Consider the following 23,614-nt stretch of genomic DNA (forward strand, 5'->3'; position numbering starts at 1 on the left):
TTGTGTTAAAATGCAATTTCAAAAATGTGACCACTAATAAATATAGTGAGAATAATACCTGCCTCACTAAATTAGTATATGGGCCCACCATTTGTTCAAATTTACAATCTAGGGATCTGGTCAAACTCTGAGCTGCAATTAGAAGATCAGGTACATCAACAGCCAGTACAGCCATTTATCATTTAAGTAAAACCAGGAGGTTGTGACTGTTCTTCTCTGCTTTGGTGGTCATTTGTGTCTTTATCACTTTAAGATTAGACTACTTCAACTTACTCTGCATGGCCTTAAAATCGACCAGAAACTGAAGCTAGTGCAGAATCGCTCAGCCTTTTTATTAAACAGAATGTCTTGCCACAAGCATATTCAGGCCATGCTTGTTGACCTGCACTGGCTTCCTGAGGGTTTCCAGGTGAATTTTAAACTCTTTGTCTCATTTACCTGCTTGAAAAACCACCTCTATTTTCATGTCATTAGTTGTGATTAGTGGAGCTAAAGCTCCACTGGTATAAATGAGATGGGATGGCTTATAGGAAGTTCTGTGTAGTGTTCCGTATTTGCCATGATCTTTCTTCCCTCCACTCCCTGTCTAAAATTGTCTAAAACTAATGACCTTTTGGATATGCTGGATGTCAACCTCTCCATCCCCAGGGGTCTGAAAACAGAAGTATTGTGGAGATGGTGAATTGTTAGAGGGTGTTACTTATTATCGGTTATTTGGGCAAAGTTCACATTTGGTCATACCCCAGAGCCACACGCACTGATCTTGATACAACTGGCAGTTTCTATTCCATAGAGGCCTAGAACTATAATGTTTAGGTCAGATCTGACGGATGGCTAACCTCCATAGGAAAGCCTGCACAGTGCTACTCTATACTCTTCTTGGCTTTAGCATTACCTAGAAGTCATTCATTTTTAAGAGCACTACATTCAGACACATTTTTTAAAGTTCCTCTGAAGCTATCCAAGTGAAACAAACTGTTTGTTGTTGTTTCTGAAGTTTATACTGTTTGCAGATTAACACTTTTGTTTTCCAGTGTCACATTGAATATACTTCCAGTGATTGGAAAATTGGGGCCCATTTCATAATTTGTGGCAATATGCATCCATAGGGTTCTTTACGTAATTGAATATGGCATCTATTTTTGTGCAACAAGGATTTGTACTCCAGTATATGCATTCCCTTTTTCCTGTTTGTAAAGCCATTTTACTATAGGAAACAAATTGACTTCATTATTCTATAATAAAAACATACCCTTTTATACACATCCTAAAGATCCTAAAATGCATTAAGAGGAAATACGCAAAATAACCTAATATACAAACATCCTAGAGTGCTTTATAGCTGCACGCCAAAAAACCACTTCATCCACCACTGGAGTTGAAATACAACAGCTATTTTCCAGAGCACACCACCAATAATGCTCAAGTTTAGGACCGAAAGTGACAGTTACTTTATGCAACTGAAACTCAGAGAATTTTAGTAGGCAGAATAGAATTACTAGAGTTGACCAGGATGCAAGAGTTATAATAGTCTGTTATGAAAAGTGCCATGGGATTATTAAACACCAAAATTGATCAGAACTTTGGTTTACATGTCTCTTGAAAAAAAAGATGGTACCCCCAACAGTGCAGTGCCCCCAATATGATGGGGCATTAGTTCAATAAGGTCTTGGAGGGAATAGTGCTATCTGTGATATGACCAAATCCACCTCTGAAGCATACAGGTTTCTCCTGGAGACCTCTTGTCCAAATTCTTATTCAGCGTAACAGTATGTTAACTTGAGATCTGACAGAATCACAGCACAAGGTGATTTGACTGCAGCTGTGTGAATACAAGTTTCTCCTAGCATTGTCTACCTACTCTCTAAGACAGAATGTTGTCATGCTGTTGGATAACTTTTCCATTTTTTAATCACCCTTCCAGGAACTAATTTTCTGGTATGATGAGTGGACGGAAGAAGAGAATGGAAAAAACTGACTATTTTTTTTTTCCTTCTTCAAATTACAGCAGACTAAAGAGCTTTCCCTCAATTCATATAATTCAGTTGTGTGAAGTAATTGCTTCCAGGAGTGTGAATCATAAATGAATATTCATATATATGTTTCTGATTACAGAAATCACTGCACAGTCAGATGCCAGTGAAATTCGACAGGACTGGAAACCTACATTCCTTAGTAATGAAGAGTTCACACAGTTAATGTTGGAGGTACATTATTATTTCTTTCTTTTTGAAAAGAGAGGATTCTCCTTAGCAAACCACCACTATGTGATGATAGAATCTTTTAGCTTAATGGTATTCCTTTCCAAATCCATATTTTAATTGCAACACTATCTACCTAGAAATCTGCAAATAAGAATCTTTACAAATGTACTTTTTAACTAAATAGGCTATAATGTACTGTAAGTACAAAAGCGTACTATTAAGTTTATGAAAACTGTTCTTTAAAATGGATTAAAATATTTCTAATCACTATAATTAGAAATAATTTTTAAAAAGGCATACACAAAGATGACTGGTACCTTTATGGTGGTGTTAACTTAGTTTTTTATGCTTTAAACCAAATGCTAGTTACCAAAACTATTCAACATATTCTCTTCTTGATTGGAAGTGTGGCTGTAGCTTGTAAAAAGAGTATGCATAATAAAAAATGTACGTTGTGTATCTGCATATTACCCACAAAAAAACCTATGTTAAAAAGCAGATTATTGAGGTTGCAAAGTCAAGTGCTCAGCAGTTAGGAAATGCATTAAGGTTGCTTGTGCAACTTTAATTCAACCCCTTGCGCATATGCATTATGCGACAGTCTTTAATTACATCATCACATACTACTTTTTCTCAATTAGTGCATAGAATGGACAAGGCTCACTTAATGAGCAGATATTCAATATTTTGTTTCCCCCCCACTATTCAAATTCTGCTCTGAAGATTGAATTATTAATTTCGTCATGGGCTTTTCTGTGGTGCTTACCACTATAATGTCAGACTGCTTCATAAGCATCAATTTTGACAACACTTCTGCAAAGGGTGGGAGTGGTATAATCCCCATTTTACAGATGGGTAACTGAGGCACAGAGAGATGCCGGTCAAAATAATACCTACCTCTTGTATTGTACTTTTCATCAATAAATCTCAAACCGCATACAAAGAAGGTAAGTGTAATTACACCTATTTTACAGATGAGGAAACTGAAACAAAAAGTTAGGAAGTGACTGGCCCAAGGTCACCAAGCAGGCAAGTAGCAAAGCTGGGAATAGAACCCGTGTCTCCTGAGTCCCAGTCCAGTGCTCTATCCACTAGGCAACACTTCCTCCCCTTCAGGAAAGTTTTGTCCAACTTGGAACTTGCTAACAGATGAGCTACAGCAAGCACTTAAAGAGCTAAAAATTATCTTGTATAGAAATTCAAACAGCTGGGAGGAAGCCAGCAGAAAGCAAAAGAAGCACTCGTGAGCATGGCCCTGAGGGGGAGCAGAGAGACAGAGCTTCTTGGGGCACAGAGCTGGTTGCAGAGGCAGACTAGGAAATTGTAAGCAAGGAAGCTGCCTGCTGTTTTTCAATGGTGGTCCAGGGGAACAGAACTTCCCTGCAATTTTGTTTTTATACAAAGAAATTTGACTCGTCATTCATTTCTCCCTATAGGGGAAACAAATATGTGAGGCCCTGAATATGGGCTAACCACTTGGGCCAAGAGGGGCAATACTGGCAACAAAAGTATAAACTAATTCTGGGTTTACAGTTTGTTACACATAGGATCTGATTCTTCAGAATGCTGAGCATTGTGTACCACTTCATATGTTCAAAGCACAGCTTCCATTTACTTCTGTTGAGATTGAGTGCTCAACGCTTATGCAAATCAGACCCCAGGATCTCAAGTTGAGTGCCTAGAAACAGTGACTACCTGTGAAAAATCTGGTTTAAGCAACTTGCCCAGTATCACTTAGGAACTTTGTGGAAGAGGCAGGGATAGAATCAGGTTCTCACAGGCATTATTTGACTGCCTTAACCATGAGACCATCCTTTGTTCAGCTCCATGGAAGAAAGACAGTAGGTAGTGGATGTGGAATAAAGCCACAGCTTTAATCACTTAAAATATCTGGAACTCTTTGGCAATAAATTGTACAATATAGTTCATCATCATTTCCTTAAACATTATCATCTCTTGGGGGGCGGTTGTCACTTCTCCCTCTTTCCAACTTGCTCCCTGATCCCCCCCACCATCCTCCCTTTGTCTGAACGTTAAGAGAGCTATAAAAGCAGGTGGGTTGGCCCCCACTATACCAGATGTAGGAGCCTCGAACCCTCTTCCTCCATTCCCATAATGGATGCTTTCTTTTGAATCCTTTCCCAGTCCATTTTATCTGATAAATGTATCCCTTCCATGTTTCTGCCCTGGATATCTGTTGCCTCCCCTTCATCTCGCATGGTCCTCTCACCTCAGCTTTCTCCCCCTTCCACTCCTGTAGCTACCACCCATATTTCTGCCGGCACCATCGTTGCCCCAGTTGGGTGGTAGCAAAAGGCACAGGCAAGGACTTGGCTGCTAAACCCATCAACAACAACATGGCCAACTCAGTCAGCAAGAAGGGCCAGGGCAAGAAAAAAGGGAAAGACCCCTGCCCAGTTGGCTTCTTCCATTGCAGCAGCTGCTACTGCCTTGGCCCAGCTACGGGCAAGGGTTCACCCTCCCTGTGCTGTCCCTTCCATCAGCTCTGGGATTGCCTGCCCTTCAGCTCCACAGGCATACAGCCCTACCCACTGCTCCATCACCATCTGCAGTGGCCCCTCCATCCACCATTGCCACTACTGCTGCTGCTGTCGTCTCCTCCTTCTCCATCTGTGGCACTCAGGGCCCCCTCTCCCTTCCCTGAATAGGAGGCACTGTGTTTGTTGTCTCCTAGTAGCGCCTCATCCCACATCGAAACCTGTGTGCAGGTGTAGGCTCAGATGGTGGGGCCCTTGGACATTGTGATGGCTTCTAAGATGTACAGGAAGGTCTTCTTCCTGGCAGCAGAGGTTGCTGTCCAGAAGGCGGTGCAGAAGGGCATTTTGGTGGGGGTCACTTTGTTCCCCTCAAGCTTTTGGAAGACCTGAGAATACAGTGATGCTTAGTTCTGTCCCGTCCTTTCTCCCCAGTGCTACCCTCCTGCTTGCCCTCTCATCCCTTTGGAAACTGGTCTCCCCTCTTAGTCTTCTTTCTCTGGGCTGCAAGTATCTCTTCCTCAGTCACATGTTCTTATTCCATAGACATTGAAGTCACCATCCAATTGCTGCTAGAGATTGGAGGGGTCCTTTGTGGTGCCCTGTCAGGACTCCCTTTATCACATACATTACTTGTTGGGGCAGGCTCAGTGATTCATTTGCTGGGCTGCAGGGTACATCTGAAGGGACTTCCCTTGGCCCAGCAAAGAGAAGCGTTAGTGCCTCTGAATCCCAGGAGGGCACCGGCCCCACCGTCACCGGTGACCCTACTCATCCTGTTCTCCGTCCTCCTTCCTCTGCAATATCCAGCAAACCTGTTCAGGTGCAGAGAGTGGCTCCCCGTTGTGCCCAGCTGAGTGGGTGGACCCCGCCTCTGAAACCCACCGGGTGGGGCTTGAGTGTGGGGTTGAGGCTATGTGAGGGAGCCAGGAAGAGGGCCCATCTCAGGGGGAGATCGCCCGTTCCCCTGTTGTCCTGTCCCCACTTGCTCCAACTCTTGTTCTATTACCCTTGCCGACTGAGCAGCCTACCCCTGTTCAGTAACAACACCAATGATGTTTGGGTGCTGGTAACGAGGCGGTTAGCTCAGCAAATGCAAGTTATGGGCCCAGGACCTCCCTCTTGACCCAGGGAAGGGGAGAAGGCTTCTCATTTATCAACTGGTGGAGAGGGTGTTGCTAAACTTACTTCCTCACTACCTCCATTTCTGTTCTCCTTAAGTGGTATGGTATGTTACCATGCAAGGATAAGGATTTCCACTGAAATCAGTGGGACTACGACTATTTTTTGGGGTGATCAGGTATTACTCCAAGTAACAAGAATGCCAGAATTGTGCTCTTAATTAGGAATGTTAAAGCTTACTCAAATTTTAAACCACTAATTAAAGCAGCCACAGATAAGTTTTATTAAAACTCATGGCCTTCCCATTTCTTAATTTTAAACTGAGGTGGTGAATATTTATTTCCTATGGAGTTTTTTTTTAGGAAAGAATTGGAACTTTAAAGATTTTAATAATTGAAATCTATCATTTCCTCCTCCTCTTTCTACCCTTCATTCTTTTTCCTCTTCCCCCTCTCTGATTTTTTTATGCCTATTATTATTTTCTCTCTTTCTTCAATCTCCATTTTCCCGTTTAGCACTATCTTGCTTCCTTGTCATTCCATGTTCTTTTTTTAAAGACTAGAATTCTAGTAGGGTAGGGGGTGGAAGAAGAGGGAATCAAACCTGCCAATAGTTAGATCTATCTCCTAACCGAAGTTTTGTAAATTATAGATGGCTTTTTGAGAACACAACAGTATGAAAAATTATAATGGTAAAGCTAATATAGTACAAATGATGTTCAAAGGTATTAGTGATAACACATGCTCTCATTGTTTTTAGAGTAAGTAAAATGAAATCAATCTAGCCTTCATTCTTATGTTAAATATAGATTTTTTGATTTGTCATGTGTTCCTTTTCATTTAACTGCCCATTATGTTTAATTTCAGGCTCTTGATGGTTTTTTTTTAGCAATCATGACAGATGGAAGTATAATATATGTGTCTGAAAGTGTAACTTCCTTACTTGAACATTTGCCAGTAAGTATGAACTGCTTCCAGTAAGATATCACCATTAGTCTATGGACTAGGTTTTGCTGCAAGCACTATTAACCTTCCACCTCTCAAAGCACTTGGAGCATAGACAATATATATTCTGTCCCGAAACCTCTGTTTTTCCTCTAAAACACTGCCTCCCTCGGTTATTGATCTGTCCCCAATCTTAATCTCCTCATTTGGAAAAGAGGAATACACACTATCCTCAGAGGCCACTGTTACTGTTATTCTATTACTTATCAGCTGAGTCTGCTAAAGACAAGCATGCTTGGTACTCTTGAAACTACTGTCCACTGATCTTTAGTTACCCTGGTCACTTCCCAAACTCGGGACTCACCAGGAACAAATATGCTATTGCTGCTTGACTGGGCTGACTCTTATGTCATATTTGTACTGCATCTCATTCATCTTTATTTGTACTGCTAATCTCATTGATATATTTCCTTTCTAGTCCATGCTAGTATAGGTGTCACTTGGGAGTGTTACTCTTCTGAAACCAAAGCAAATTGTATTTTAAAGTGAGAACAGTGCTTTATATAAAATTCTTTATCAGTTATAAACCTGAGGCAAAAAAAATAGTTGTCAGACTGAATCTGATTTATAAATGTGTCCACATTGACTTGAAATTTTTTACCAATGGTTCTGCAAGGCAAAAAATTAATCTTTGGTGTGAACGGTGTTAGAATGAGAACTTGTCTTAAAATGAGAAACACATAAATGACTCAGTTTTCCAAATAAACAAAATTAACATTTCTTCAATTCCAAAAAGTTGATTCCAGAGGGACAACTTTTAAGTTCAATTTTTTCTTTTTAAGACATATCTTCTGTGGTTGTTTCCTTTGGAGATTTTGTTCATGTATTTGTGCATATAAACAGTATAAATAATACTTTGTTGTTATCTAAGAAGAGCTCTATGAAGCTTGAAAGTTTGTACCTTCCACCAACAGAAGTTGGTCCAAGAAAAGATACCTCACCTACCTTGTCTCACCTCTGTTTTTGTTTTTCAAGATGATTTTAAATCTTCGTTGCCACCAAGAGGCAAAAATGTGTACTGATATTTTAAATCAACAGTACACAATTTGACTCCAGTGCTTCACTATTTGAAATTATCAGAGCACAGGAAAGACAGTAGGTTCCAGTATGCTTTTACATATATGTATCTGTGTTGCGTTTACAGTAACATTTATTTCTTTTTCAAGTTGTGTCCCTCTTGGTGATTCACATTAGGTGCACCTACACCCTTGATTGGAGATTTTTTTATACTAGTACCTGCTGGACCAGTGCATGAGTCCCACACATCTTGTCCCATGCCGAGGCTACATGTGGCTTTGCGAGCCCTTCTCAACTGCCTTCGGCCAGAGATGGAGTCTACTGTGCTCCTGTTCACTCTAGTATTCTATAATTAGTTAGTTACTTTGTAGTCTCTGTAGTTGTTGGAACAGCTGTTCCTTTTATTTTCATTTCCTTTAACTAAATAGTTCAAAAAACCATTTTATTACTATGTAGTTAGATAGCAGTTAATAGCTTTCCCTTTTTAGGGGTCATTTTTTATTATAATACTCAGGAATGCCACACTCTCCTGGGTTCAAATGGTGCTTCTCCTGCAGTGCGGTGATTACCATACAGTGACTGACATTCCCCGTGTCTCCACTGTTTGGGAGATAATATATATCCCCAGTAAGTGCAAGATCAAGTTTAAACTCCTGATGATGATGATGCAAGCTTTGTGACCACCTTTGGATCCTAGGGCGGAGGACTACCCTCTACGTAGACCTTCCAGTACTACCAGTGCCCTATCCACATCAAGACCTTGGTCATTGGAAACTGCTAGAGATGTAGGCAGTACCATAGCACTAAATACATCTAAGGTACCAAAATCCTCAGTAGAGTTAGCCTTGACATCTGCCTCTAACCAGAAGGATGTAAGGAGTAAATCAAGATTTTCTTGGAGGTCACTGACCCATAAGAAGACTACAGAGACTTTGGGTTCTAAGGGGAGTTGCATGCAAACTCCAGGTGATGCTAATACTGCAAAAGCAAAGAGGAGTCTTTTGTCTAATGCAGTGTTGTTGTAGCCATATTGGTCCCAGGATCTTAAAGACACAAGGTGAGTAAGGTAATATCTTTTATTGGACCGACTTCTGTTGGTGAGAGAGACAAGCTTTCGAGCTTACATAGAGCTTTTCTTCAGGTCTGGGAAACTAACTCAAAGTGTCACTGCTAAACACAAGATTTAAACAGATGGTTTAGCATTAGTAGTTAACACTTATTTTAAGGGACAAGGTGAAGTTGCCTGTTAACACACCTCCAATCATAAGCAGGAAAGGTGGGGGGTTGTTAATGGGTTACAGATTGTTGCAATAAGCCATAAATCCAGTGTCTAGCTACTCACTAAAAATCATGGACTGAATAGAGATACCGATTTATGGCTTATTGCAGCAATCTGTTCAAATTTTCTGTTTAGCAGTGACGCTTTGAGTTAGTTTCCCAGACCTGAAGAAAAGCTCTGTGTAAGCTCGAAAGTGGGCCTCTCTCACCCACAGAAGTCGGTCCAATAAAAAGTATTACCTCACCCACCTTGTGTCTCGGTTGTCTGACAGACTTTTTGCCCAGTTCAGGTACCAGTACCCAGAGCAGCAGACACTGGTGACAAGTTCTAAACCCATACCTGAACAGCTCTCGGTATTGATATCACAAAAATCAATGGTACCAAAGACCACTTGGCCATCTACAGTACTGATGGAATTAGATTAGACTTACACCTATGCCAGACATTCAGCACTAGCTGAATCCATACTGAAGCCATCCTCCATACGTTCTTGCTTGATGCTGTTTTTGTTATTGTCAGTACTTCAATTTAGGTACCCTAAAGGCCTGCTAATATCTTCAGAGCCAGAGTATCCTCTGTTAATGAGTGGGGGGAGGGGGAGGTTGTCAGTGTCAAGACTGTCACTGACCCCTCTACATACTCACCCCCATCTACATTTCAAGCTGAACAGCTCTCTCCTCTGTTGGACTGTATGGAAGAGGACTCTTCAGACTCTAGAAATTTGTTAGTCTCTAAGGTGCCACAAGTACTCCTTTTCTTTCAGCCATGTACGTCCTCCAAGCAACAGTTTTGATGGTGTGGTCAAGAGGTCAACCATCCAACAGACAGAGGTTTACACCTGCAACTTCCTACCCCTCCTTTCTCTCAGATGTCATCTCTCCCCTTTTGGGGCTTTATGGGAGAATATAAAATTCAACAAATGGGTTTTGGAAGCCATAACATCTGATTAAACTGTCCCTTTCAAATCCATCCCTTGTACCCATTCCTCCTCCCCATCCTTTTTCAGGAACCCTTCTTGCAATCAGTTGCTGGTGCAAGAGATCGCCTCTTCTGTGTTTAGGAGCAATAGAACCAGGTCCTGTACTAGCACAGGGGAAGGAGATTCTATTCGAAGTACTTCCTGATGTCCAAAAAGAATGGCACCTGGAGGCCAATTTTACATCCCATGTCTCTCAACAGATAAGTAAAACAGCAGATATTCAGGATGGTGACCCTTGCAGTAATAATTCCCTTGTTATATTTAGGGGATTGGCTTGCAACTCTCGACCTGCAAACAACATTGGACTAGTCAAGAAGCTATATTCCATACTCTAGATGTCAGGAGGGCATTACTCTTTTATCTAGAGAGAGGACCAAACCATGTAGAAGATATCCTAGACTGTTTGTAGCCACTGCAGAGAGAAACAAGGGTTTGGTCATTTCAAAACAGAGGTTATCAAAGTAGATCTCTGAATATATTAAAATTTGTTACAACCGAACTCACATTCAACCCCTTTGAGAGTGATAGCACGTTACACAGGAGCATCAAGTACTTCTGTAGCCTTACTTAAGGATGCACCAGTTGCAGTGGCAACTTGGTACTCTGTTCATGGTTTCTAGTCATCATGTCTTGGTGTTTGCAGCTAGATCAGATGCTGCTGTAGGCAATGCAGTTCTTTTCTGTATTGGACTCTATTCCAAATCTCCTGCCTCCTTAGGGGGGATATTGCTTGGGAGTCTCCTGAAGTGAAGCATCCATAGGAACACTACTCAAAGGAGAAGAGGTTACTCACCTTGTTCAGTAACTGCAGTTCTTCAAGGTGTGTCTCTCCGTGGGAGCTCCACTGCCCACCCTTCTTCCCCTATGCTTCAGTGGGACTTGGTGGTGTTCGGAGGAACTGAGGGTGGTTCACGTGCACAGCCCCATATAGCCTTGGTACAGGACATGAGGATCTGTGGGGCACATGCATGGGCTGCACGGACAATACTACCAAAAAAACCTTGATCAAGGTTCAGGGTGCAGGCACACCTCATGTGGAGCACCCACAGGGGGACACCATTTCGAGGTTCTCCAGTTACTGCACAAGGTAAGTAACTTCTCCAACAGTGTCAAAAATCTGTGCAATCAAGAGCTGATCACTTCTTGCAAAGTGGTATTTTGTGCCTCAGAAGATGGTTTTGCTAAATCTATCATGTTTTTGTACGTTTGTTTTCTCATCCTTGACCTCTTTAATTGTTTTACATTAAAATAATGGGCTTTGCAAAGATGTCATGCCTTGCATTATTAAAATGTTTCTAAAATCTTTTTTTTCTTTTTCAGTCTGATCTTGTGGATCAGAGTATATTTAATTTTATCCCAGAGGGGGAACATTCAGAGGTTTATAAAATACTGTCTACTCATCTGCTGGAAAGTGATTCATTGACCCAAGAATATTTAAAATGTAAGTTGTATTACTAAAAAATCTGCTAGATGTTGGAGTCTTATCATAGAGTCTTTATATGGGCAACTCAGTTTCAGTGGAAGTAAATGTGTATGGGATTTCAGGGTGAAACTTGCAGCCTTAAAGGAAAAAGATGATTCATAATCATTTTATTCTCTGAAGTAAATCAATATTTTATTTTAAAATTTCCCAGTGACCAAATAACATTGCATGTCATAAATATTTCCAAAACACAGGGAAAGTATTTCTATTTATAATTTATTGTCACATAATCATAGCAGCTGGAGAAGATGAAGACCTATTACGTCATACACCATTGGAATCATACTTCCAGGCACTTCCCATTAGGTCGCTGTCCATGGAAATTTCCCTTGTAGGAGTTCCACTCTTCTGTGGCTTCTCTGTAAAGCTGAAGTATGGAGAGTGAGTGCTGCTGAGCCTTTCCAAACAATCCCTCCCACCCCACCCCCCACTGTTCCGCTGATATTCTTGTTAACTGCTGGAATTAGCCTACCTGCTTGTCACCATGAAAGGTTTTCCTCCTTTCCCCCCCCTGCTGTTGGTGATGGCTTATCTTAAGTGATCACTCTCCTTACAGTGTGTATGATAAACCCATTGTTTCATGTTCTCTGTGTGTGTGTATATAAATCTCTCCTCTGTTTTTTCCACCAAATGCATCCGATGAAGTGAGCTGTAGCTCACGAAAGCTTATGCTCTAATAAATTTGTTAGTCTCTAAGGTGCCACAAGTACTCCTTTTCTTTTTACAAATCCCGTAGTTTCCTATCCACTATATTGAGTAATTCCATGTTGGAAAAAAATAAAATGCCACAGCCATTTTTTTCCATTGCAGCATTTATAGTAAATTCTTTATTAAATATGATGTTTGCAGTAGTGTTGTTGCCATGTTGGTCCCAGGATATGAGAGAACAAAGTAGGTGAATATTATCTTTTATTGGACCAACTTCTGTCAGTGAAAAGTTCAAGCTTTTGAGCTATACCAACCTCTTCTTCTGGTCTAGGAAACGAAATCAGAGTGTCTGAGCTAAATACAAGTTGGGACAGATTGCTAAGCATAAGGGGAAAGGGATAAGGCATGTTGTTGGAAGCCACTTGAAAGGAAATCTGCAATTGAGGGTTATATTGTTATTCATAGGGGGTTTCACGGTGATTAGGGATAGCAAGCAGTGGGGTGTGTTACAAATTATTGTAATGAGCCCTAAAACTAGTGTCCCTATTGCACCTATAGTTTTTGGTGTCTAGCAGATTTATGAATTTAAGTTCCCAGGCTCAGTTTTGAAGGTGCTATGCAGGTTTCCTTTGAGGATAAGTATTGAAAGATCAGAGAGGAAGCGATTGCTCTGTGTAAAGTGTCCACCCACAGGTGATATGGTATTTTTGTCTTTTTATCATTTTTCTGTGTGAGTTTATTTAAGACCATAGTGATATCTGGTTTTACCCACAAAGTTGTTATTGAGGCATTTGATGCACTGGATGAGGTACACCACATGTTATGATAAGCATGTGTAGGACCCATGAATTTTGAAAGTTACGTTGTGTGGGGTGCTGATCATCATAGAAGTGATGATATGTCTGCAGGTTTTGCATCTGTTGTTCTGGCAGTCTGGTGCCATTTTGAGTTGGCGAGTTCTGGTTTGTGGGGAGCTTGCTTCACATGATTTGCTTGGTGAGACTGGGGAATTGATTGAAGATCAGAAGAGGGGTTCAGGAAAGATTTCTTTCAGGATATGGTCCCCATCAACTACAGGCGTAATTGTTTGATGGTACCCCTTATGGGTTCCCGTATGGGGTGGTAGGTGAGAGCTAGAGGTGTGCGGTCCGTGGGGTGTTCTTGTTTGGTTGGTATTTTGCTGTATTGAAGCAGGTTCTCTGGGGGATTTGGATGGCCCTTTCCATGATGCGATCTACTTCTCTAATGGAGTGCTCTTGTTTAGTGAAGGCAGTTTTATGTGTATTTAGGTGTGTATTCCGGACTTTCTCTTCAGAGCAAGTTCTGTGGTATCTGAGTGGCTGGCAGTAGATAACAGATTTTTTGGTGAGTCTGTGGCTGTTTCTAGATCTTCGGAGATAAATGTGGTGATTCATGGGTTTCTTGTGAATAGCTGTTTGTAGGAGTCCATTGTTGAATCTGATCATGGTGTCCAGGAAGTTGATGCTGATGTGGAAGCTTTTTAGAGATAGTTGGATCAATGGGGGTTCTGGTTGAAGTTGTGATGAAAATCTATGAGGGAGTTTGGGTCTTCTGTCTAGAGTATGAAAATATCATCAATATATCTGTATCTCAGGTATGTTGATGGTTTTGTGGTACATTTTTCCAGATATTCTTTCTCAAATGGGCACATGAGAAGGTTGGTATATTGGGGAGCCATGCTAGTACCCATGGCTGTTCCCATGGTTTGGACAAAATGTTTGTTGTTAAATGAGAAGTTGGCCTCATTGACATCACGTTTAAGGACTACAGCAACTCCACCTTTTTTGGTTTGATCACTATCTGATGGTTGGATTTTAGGGGCAGCGTATTTGTCCTTTTGGTAGTAGGAAGACTGTGGTGCTATAATGTTTGTGGAGGATTTCATTTTATCCACTGGGAGGTGGGGGTATCCAGTCAGATGATTCTTTTTTCTTATACCTGTCAGTGGGATTGTAGTAGTTTTTGGTGGTGGTGTCTTAGTTGTGAAAGAATTCCTTGAGGAGGAGCTGGTGGAAGAAATCTTTCCTGAATCCCCTCTTCTGGCCTTCAAAAACAACACTCCAACCTCATCAGGAGCAAGCCCTCTCCCCTCCCCTCTCCTTCCCCCACATCCCCTCCAGACTAGGACACACTAACGCAAAGGAGCACCAGACCGTGTTGGAACAATAGATGCAAAACCTGCAGATGTATCTCCATTTCTACGACAATCAATACCTCCCACAACATACCTTTCAAGATGCATAGGTCCTACACATGCCTATCACGTGGTATATTCATTCATAGAATATCAGGGTTGGAAGGGACCTCAGGAGGTCATCTAGTCCAACCCCCTGCTCAAAGCAGGACCAATCCCCAACTAAATCATCTCAGCCAGGGCTTTGTCAAGCCTGACCTTAAAAACTTCTAAGGAAGGAGATTCCACCACCTCCCTAAGTAACGCATTCCAGTGCTTCACCACCCTCCTAGTGAAAGTTTTTCCTAATATCCAACCTAAACCTCCCCCATTGAAAACTTGAGACCATTACTTCTTGTTCTGTCATCTGCTACCACTGAGAACAGTCTAGATCCATCCTCTTGGAACCCCCTTTCAGGTAGTTGAAAGCAGCTATCAAATCCCCCCCTCATTTTTCTCTTCTGCAGACTAAACAATCCCAGTTCCCTCAGCCTCTCTTCATAAGTCATATGTTCCAGTCCCCTAATCATTTTTATTGCCCTCTGCTGGACGTTTTCCAATTTTTCAGCACACCAAAGCCCCAATAACAGCTATTTGAGTGAAACGGACAATTGTGCTCTCAAATGAACTCACACAGAAAAATGATAAAAGATGATAACACCCTGTCACCTATGGGCAGATACTTTTCACAATGCAATCACTCAGTATCAGATCTTTTAACATGCATCCTCAAAGAAAACTGGCACAGCACCTTCAAAAGTGAGCCTGGGAACTAAAATTCATAACCCTACTAGACATCAAAATCATGGACTCAACGGGACACTGCTTTTATGGCTTATTACAACAATTTGTAACACTCCCACATCACACTCCTTATGCATCACAATTTAACCCTCAATTGCACAATTCTTTTTCAAGTGACTTCCTTCAACATGCTTACCCCTTATGCGTAACAATCTATCCCAACTCGTATTTAGTTCAGAGACTTTGATTTCCTTCCCCAGACTTGAAGAAGAGCTCTGTATCTCAAAAGCTTGTACCTTCTACTAACAGAGGTTGGTCCAATAAAAGATATTACCTCACCTATCTTGTCTCTCTTATGCAATATGTATGCTAATTATTATTGTTTTTACATGAATCTCTATTGGTGTATGTTTCATCATGTAAGCTACCTTTTCATTACATTTTTTCAGCAAAAAATCAACTAGAATTCTGTTGCCATATGCTGCGAGGAACAATAGACCCAAAAGAACCACCTACATATGAATATGTAAAGTTTATAGGAAATTTCAAGTCTTTGAATAATGGTAAGCAATGCTTCACTGTAATGTGACTACAATTAAAGGCACTTTCCAAAGGTTTATACATTAGGAAAGTTTTGTGAAAACTTAGTGCTAATATTTAAAATATTTTGGTATTTATTTTGAAAGATACTAGACCATATTACAGGTTGTGTTGTTTATCCTTAGCATTACTGAAAAATAATAATTCTTTATATTTGGTATTATATTATAGACAGTAATGTCTGAGCCGGTGAAAGTAAAATAAAAATAGTACCTTGCAGCTCTAGAAGTCCTTCCATTAAAGAGTGTTAATGTTTGTAAAACACTTTAATAAGCATTTTACACAAGAGCAGACATGAGGTAAAGAAATATTTATGCCAGTGTTTTTTAAGTGCCTAAATCCATATCTAGGTATATTACTAATTAACTTGATTTTTTTTTTAGAGTTATTGAATACCTGCAGCTGTTGTTGGCTTCCAGTGGGTTCAGAATTGGAACCTACATCTCTACCTTACACTCAGTCCTGTGCTTTAATCAACAATTATCCTTCATATAACACTTAGAACAAAACCACAGCATCTGGTTGGGTTTTTTATATGGTATCAGAAGGACAGGGGATTTTATCTCTTAACTGCACTGTTTTTCCTGCAGAGTATGAGATAAATTGAGCTTTCAAAAGATAAATGTGTGGATGGGGCTGCCTAAATTGTTATATGTTTTGTAAGCAAATAGAATGTTATAAATATTCTGCATTTGGAAGACAGTGCAGGAGATGGAAAAGTCCTAAATGCTGTAGAACTTATCAGTTTTGACAAGAAATTTAACATAAAATATTCCATTAGGATATATTGTGTAACCCAGGTTATATCAGATTGGTATTATGTAGGTAAAAGGTTTTAAGCAATTACATTCTATAGGAGCGATTTACTTGTTTATACTTGATCATGTAGGAGGATTAGTGGACCCCTGCATTGTTCCATCAATAAACTGATTGATGTTCTCTTGAGCTGAGCAAAGTCTAGAAAAGAAAACCTTACCTCTGGATTCAGGAGGAAAAAGTTACTGTAATACTTTTCTCTCGTTACTTCATTGGGGCCAAAAATGACAAAACCTGATGAAAAATTTAGAAATTTTAAACCATTTGTTAACAAGTAGTCTAAAATAATCTAGCCAATTAACATAGGTATTAAGAAGCAATTCTGTAGCTTTTTATTGGTTTCCTAAAGCCATCTGTTGTCCATGACTGTATTTAAGTAGCTGGACTCTAATTTTAGTTGTTAGAGAAGTCCCTTGCTGGTTTTGATAACATGGATATGACTAGTACTATTAAATTATATGCCACATGTATGTATTTTTAAATATAGCTTTGCTCATAATTCATAGTAAATTTATAGTATTTTACAGTAGGTTAATGTTGGGGGTTTTGCCGACTTTGTGCCTCCAGGCATATTTTGTAACTAAGGCTATGTCTACACTACCACTTACGTTGGTGTAACGTATGTCACTCAAGGGTGTGAATAAGCCACCAGTGACCTAAGTGCCGGTGTGGACACTGCTATGTCTGTGGGAGAGTTTTTCCTGCCAACATAGTTACCGCTGCACATTGGGGGTGGATTAGTTAAGTCAACGGGAGAGCTCTCTCCCATTTGACCTAGAGCAGCAACACTTGAGAACTTACTGCATCGGAACAGCTGTGCTGCTGTAAGCTCTTTAGTGTAGCCATAACCTAACTCTTCTCCCTCTCCATCTTCCCCCCACCCCATCTCCTTCAGTCCCCAACTCCGCGCACAACGGTTATGAAGGAACTATCCAGCGGCCCCAGCGGCCTTCATATGAAGACAGAGTTTGCTTTGTAGCTACAGTTAGGTTAGCTACACCTCAGTTTATCAAGGTACGTTTGGGATTTTCCTCTGCACAAGTGAAAACAAGTGTTTACGACACTTGGTAAACACGTAAGTGTGCTCAGATCATGAAACTTTCAATGTGACTGTACCACTTTATGTACTGCTACTAAAAGCTGTCATTAATCTTTTTATGTGAAATCGTATATTTTTGCCTCTACACATTTTACACAACATATGAGGTGAAGTATTGAGCAACTTCATTTGAAGTTTCCATGAATATTAAATGTTTTGCAGAACTTACTGAATTACTAGTTAACAATTAAAATGATTAAACTTTTGATCAGTACAGTATGTCTGTCAGGAGTTTTCTTTCCCTAAGCAGAGTTGTAGAGGGACTTGTTCTACTATTTATTTTTTATTTGGCTAATAAAGTAATCTGTGTCAGATGTTTAAAAAGAGCAGTACAGCCATTTTACTCAGCAAAATAGTGTGAGGGTCACAGTTTGATTCCCTTTGTACAGTGTATAATTGAGTGTCTAAAAATTAAGGTTTCTAATAAAATGTGGTATTTTGTGTATGTCTGCTCATGGTTTTGCTGCAATGTGGCATTGGGCCAAATCCTGTAGGCCTTTTATTTGACATTAGCCAGTTGACAGCCATGTTTTAGTTAGTAAATTAATTTGCATTTTGCTCTAATGCTGATTGACAGCAAAAAAAAAAAAATTTTTGTGTAAACACGGAACATTTGCATAGCTATTAATACATGATGGAAACTAGCTTTTAAGGGCAGAGTAGATATTAATTATAGGGACTTTGCCAAGTGCAGCCTGGTGCCATTCCAGTGTTAACCAAAATAAACACTTATTTTATATAATCTATGGTTCAAGGCCTTTGGCTGCAGCTTTACTAAAGAATTACAATGGAAACTGGAAAATAAGTGGTTAACTTGTCCAGCATACAGAGTTTGTTGTAAGAAACATAAGATCAGTTGAGGGCACAGATGCGCATTATACACAAATTGGAGCAAGATACAGTATTCTGCAATTACCAATAATGGGACCCTACCAATAAAGTAGAAACAAACTTTTGATCCAAAACAATGCAGACATCTGGTCTACACTACTTTCACTTAGGAGTGTCCTCCATATTGATGACACTGTCAGAGAAGTTTTTTGCAGTTCATTACAGTTTGAAGCAACCTCAAAAGCCATTGATTTCAGTGCATGTTTCAATGTCATTAATATTGGGTTTGATTTTGACCTCACACCAGCATTACTCATTGAAGTCAGTTGTTATGCCAGTTTACAGCTAGTACAATTGAGATCAAATTCTGGCTCAGTCTGCTTTAAATACATAAAAACAATGAAAGTGCCTAAAAAATAACTTTTAAAGCCACGTTCTTGTGGATTTATCTGCCTACTTTGGGTAAGTCTGAATTTCATAGGAGCTTCTAAATTAGAATAGAGCAGATTTGAGAGATTTTTTTGTTGTTGTTTTTTTAGGAAATGTGCACTGTTGAAGAACCCAATGAAGAGTTCACATCTAGACATAGCTTAGAATGGAAGTTCCTATTCTTGGATCACAGGTGCCATTCCTTATAATAAAGTAGTACATAGTAGCATTCTGGCTGTAATCTTTAGAATACTCTAACCAGCACTGACTATTAATAATCTGAGTTGGGATGTTTGTTTTATTTTGGAGAACATATTGTAAAAATGAACTAGAATAAGACTGATTTTATTGTTTTTATATGTAAAAGTAAAGTAACATTAACTTCTGTATTAACTAGGGCACCTCCAATAATAGGCTATTTACCATTTGAAGTTCTGGGGACATCGGGCTATGATTACTATCATGTAGATGACCTAGAAAATCTGGCAAAATGTCATGAACACTGTAAGTAAATGTCAAAACTCTGTGCTACAAAAACCATATTCAATTAAACATCTGTACGCTATATGAAAGTCTTGTTAATTATACTGAATTGTGTGGAGAGGGCAGGATAGGTACAGAAATCCTGCTTTACTCAAGTGATACTTTTTGTGGCAAGACCACAGTTTTGTGCTGCAAAATGCTTGTGGTTCATTTATATACAGGCGCCTGAGACGTGGTCTCATACCACAGCCATCTAATATAAAGAAATTACAAATTCATAGCTGCTGTAGCTGAAAAAATTTGTAATATAACTTATTAAAAAGCCTTCTCTTCCATTGTGTGTAGTACTTGAAATAGTAGTTCCTCTTTTTAGTCATTGTCCTAGTGTCAGTCAAATTCAGGTGAAGATCTTTTAGATTAGATTTACTGAATAATATAAATAATTGAATTACTATTGCATCACAGAATTCACATAACATGTGAAAGCAAAGAAGTCTTATTCTTTTTTATCTTCTAGTAATGCAATACGGGAAAGGGAAGTCATGTTATTACAGGTTCCTGACAAAGGGGCAGCAATGGATTTGGCTACAAACACATTACTATATTACTTATCATCAGTGGAATTCCAGGCCAGAGTTTATTGTCTGTACACACACTGTAGTAAGGTAACAGTTGTTTTTTATTATTTTAGAGAAGCTCTCTGAATTGGCAACTGTATTGCTGATGTTTTTAAAGCATTGGAAAGATTTTAACTAATAGTAATTTGCAAAGACATTGTAATGCCTCCTGTGTGTTTATACCCTTTATTCCATGAGCAAAACAGCATGTCTGAGGAGGTCACATTTTAAGACATTATTGTAAAAAAAAAAATTTAGACGAGGTATAAGAAATGTGGTTTGTTCTTTTTATAGTTATGCAGAAGTTCGAGCAGAAAGACGGCGAGAACTTGGTATTGAAGAGTCTCTTCCAGAGATAGCAGCAAATAAAGTGAGCTTCCTAACTTTTTTTTATTTATATAGTCCCTTTGTACTGCTGTATGTTTGATTTATTTATTTTTTTAATCAGAAGGTAGGAAAGTTTTTGTCCTTTGCTGCTACAGCTAATGTAATGCTTTTTAGCTATGAATTATTATCTCCTGCCTAAGAAGATGTAGGAAAGGTGACTGCTTCACAACATGCCATCTTGGAGTTCTTCTTTATTATTTTTAGGTTTATTATATGTATTCCAGTAGCATACAGAGGCCCCAGTTAGGATTGGGGACCATAGTGTTAAATACAAACACAAAGATTGATGTAGTCCCTTCCATCTGAAAAAACAAGGAACAGATAAGGGAGGAAGAGGGAGGGAAATCAGCAGAAGGGGACAGCATAGCTCCATCACACGGCTTCCACCCACTTCTCAGGAGCATCCAGAAGACTTTCTGGATGAATACCCTCCTGTTGAGACTCTGAAGGTGTTCAGGATATTGGGTCTCAGAAAGGTAAGTCAGGGTCAGACACTCATGATGTGCTCCCTTGGTAGTCTGGCAAATTTCCAAGTGGAAATATGCTGCTTATGGCACAACTAACTATGCCTGCATGGCTTCTCGCTCCTCCAAGAAAGGAAGAGCACACAGGAGCAGGAAGCGAGTTACGTTGCTGGAGGGGGAAGGAAGTCTGTGCAGCAACACAGGACGGGTGTAGAACTCAGAGTTGCAGGATTTGCCTGCACATCTTTGGACTCTGGGTTTTCATGGCTTTGTCTCTCCTTTCTTTACAAACCCCGTAAATGGAAACTCCATAAACTTGTAGAGTATAAAAGGACATATTTTTTTTCTGCAGTTTTATCTGTCAGAGGTTTGATTGGCCCAGATGTTTGTTTAATTTGCTAAGCTGTGTTTGCCAACTGAAATATTTATTGTCTATGTGCTGAACCATCAAATAAAATCATTTTTATTCGTACCCTTTCAGAATCAGGACTCCGGATCTGATAATCATATAAACACGGTCAGCCTCAAAGAAGCATTGGAAAGATTTGATCACAGCGGTACACCTTCTGCTTCCTCCAGGAGTTCGAGGAAGTCTTCTCATACGGCAGTCTCAGATCCTTCATGTAAGTGCTAACCATTGAAAACATAATTGCCTTATTAGGGGAGACTCTATCTGTCCTTTTTTGCTGTGTTTTTATTGAAATAATGCATTTTAAAACTTTTAAAATACTTTATTAATATAGCTGAATGAAACACTGAATTTAAAAATGTCCCCCTCAATGGCTTAACTAATGGTAGTGCAGCAGCCTGATAGTACCAGGTTTATCCAGAGAGTTCTACATTTAAATGTTGCCCACTAGAGACCCATTTAAAACATCTGATATTAAAATAAAATCTTATTTCATACTATCAGACCATTACAACTGATAGAAATGTACTTCTGAAAAATGTGCCTGAAGCTTTTGCTCACGCAAAACTCCCTTTGATATTTTTGTGTATGGAGTTATAGGATCTGGCTTATTATTAACAAAATGTGTTTTCACTTTTACATTGATCATCATTAGCAACGCCAACAAAGATGACAATGGACACTAGCACTCCTCCAAGACAAAACTTACCTGGGCATGAAAAGACTGCACCAAGGAGGTCATCACTTAGTAGTCAGGTAACTCTTCAGAGGAGGGTTTCTGTGTAAAATCCATTTATTTCACTTGTAAATGAAAATGTTTGAATCTGCAGTAAACTTTTTACATTTTTTTCCTTAAAGCATAGAGTTTGAACTGGAAGTGAAAACATTTTCAGTCTGGGTACTTGATAACCAAGATTGCATGATCAAGGTTACTTACACAAATGCTTATGCGTGTGTTTAATTTTACATGTTAAACTAACTGTGACTACTCATATAGTTAGGGCCCTACCAAATTCATGGTCCATTTAGGCCAATTTCATGGTCATAGGATTTTTAAAATAGTCAATTTAATGGTTTCAGATGTTTACATCTGAAATTTCAGTGTTGTAACTGTGGGGGTCCTGACCCAAAAGGGGGTCATGGGGAGGGGATCGTGGGATTGTCACCCTTACTTCTATGCTGCTGCTGGCAGGGGCGCTGCCTTCAGAACTGGGCAGCCAGAGAGAAGCAGCTGCCGACTGGGAGCCCAGCTCTAAAGCCAGCGCTGCCGTCAGTAGCAGCACAGATTTGAGAGTCGCAGGGTATGGAGGGGGCTGTCACTTTTGGAGGGAGCAGGGCTGGCCTTATGGGAGAGCAACTGCTCAGGGCCCTGTGGTCAGGGGGGCACTGTTCTTCCCACACACACACAGCCAGCTCAAGGTCCCTTTAGCCCCCAAGCACTGCGCCTGGAGCTGGGGAGGGGCAGGACTGGGGGCACCACTGCTGGGGTCTCCTACCACGCACCAGGCTCCAGCTGCTAGTCCTAGTGGAGCTGGGGAGTGACAGGACTTCCTCTTCCTCTTCCTGAGGCCAGGTCAGACCCACCTCCAGGAGTGTGCCACCCTTACTTTGGCACTGCCTTCAGAGCTGGACTACTAGCCAGCAGCTGTGGAGCTTCCTGAAGCCAGGGGAGGTTCCTGGAGGTGGGTCTGACCCAGCCGTGTGGGTGGCCCCTGCAGGGGAAGAGGAAATCCCAGCCCAGCCAGGACCACCATCTGGAGCCCAGCGCACAGTAGGAGCCCCCCTTCCCTACAGTAGCCAGATTTCATTGGGGAAATCAGATTTCATGGTTCATGATGCATTTTTCGTGGCTGTGAATTTGTTAGGACCCTACATATAGTTAAGCATGTGTGTCATTGGGTGACCGTCTCCCATGACCCCATCTCAGTGTCGCCTTTCAAGTGGCTTCTGGAGTAACTCTCAAACACTTTTGTCTATTCATACGCCTCCTCGGGGTCTAGTTTATTAAATTAATAAACATTCAAAATAAAGTTCTCAGGTCCTTCCTTAAGTTCATTGGTTTACCCCATTATCAGGTCACTTCCAGATCTTTCCTGCTTGTAGTCTCACTCCCCAAGTTCCAGGTTTCTCTGGGGGAGCCTACTTGTTCCCAGCAGCCTCTGTAGTGCATTCTAGTCTCCCTGAGAATTCTTGCTCTTCAGCTTCCTGCTCCATTTTTGTAGGTGAATGAGCTGGTCCTTGCTCAGGTGTTCTTCCTTATTAACTAGGGTTGACTGTCTCCAGACCTCTAGCCCTTAAAGGGCCAAGTCA

At 40.4% G+C, this 23,614-nt stretch overlaps 1 protein-coding gene across 16 annotated transcripts in view; it reads left to right on the top strand.

The window, feature by feature from the left end:
* CLOCK (clock circadian regulator) overlaps window positions 1–23,614 on the top strand; it is an 88,837-nt gene that overhangs the window by 53,061 nt on the left and 12,162 nt on the right. For 14 of the 16 annotated variants that reach the window (XM_038398498.2, XM_038398497.2, XM_038398499.2 and 11 more), the window contains 11 exons: window positions 2,116–2,207; window positions 6,688–6,777; window positions 11,421–11,541; window positions 15,619–15,732; window positions 17,481–17,599; window positions 19,055–19,137; window positions 19,342–19,448; window positions 19,945–20,092; window positions 20,339–20,414; window positions 21,377–21,518; window positions 21,960–22,060. In XM_038398498.2, the coding sequence (XP_038254426.1) occupies window positions 2,116–2,207; window positions 6,688–6,777; window positions 11,421–11,541; window positions 15,619–15,732; window positions 17,481–17,599; window positions 19,055–19,137; window positions 19,342–19,448; window positions 19,945–20,092; window positions 20,339–20,414; window positions 21,377–21,518; window positions 21,960–22,060 (1,193 nt within the window). Of the gene's footprint in view, window positions 1–2,115; window positions 2,208–6,687; window positions 6,778–11,420; window positions 11,542–15,618; window positions 15,733–17,480; window positions 17,600–19,054; window positions 19,138–19,341; window positions 19,449–19,944; window positions 20,093–20,338; window positions 20,415–21,376; window positions 21,519–21,959; window positions 22,061–23,614 lie in introns of those variants that run through there. The other 2 variants (XM_038398507.2, XM_043513798.1) reach the window with 2 other exon arrangements.

The sequence above is a fragment of the Dermochelys coriacea genome, chromosome 4, assembly GCF_009764565.3.
Source record: "Dermochelys coriacea isolate rDerCor1 chromosome 4, rDerCor1.pri.v4, whole genome shotgun sequence".
In the NCBI taxonomy this organism is placed as follows: domain Eukaryota; kingdom Metazoa; phylum Chordata; order Testudines; family Dermochelyidae; genus Dermochelys; species Dermochelys coriacea.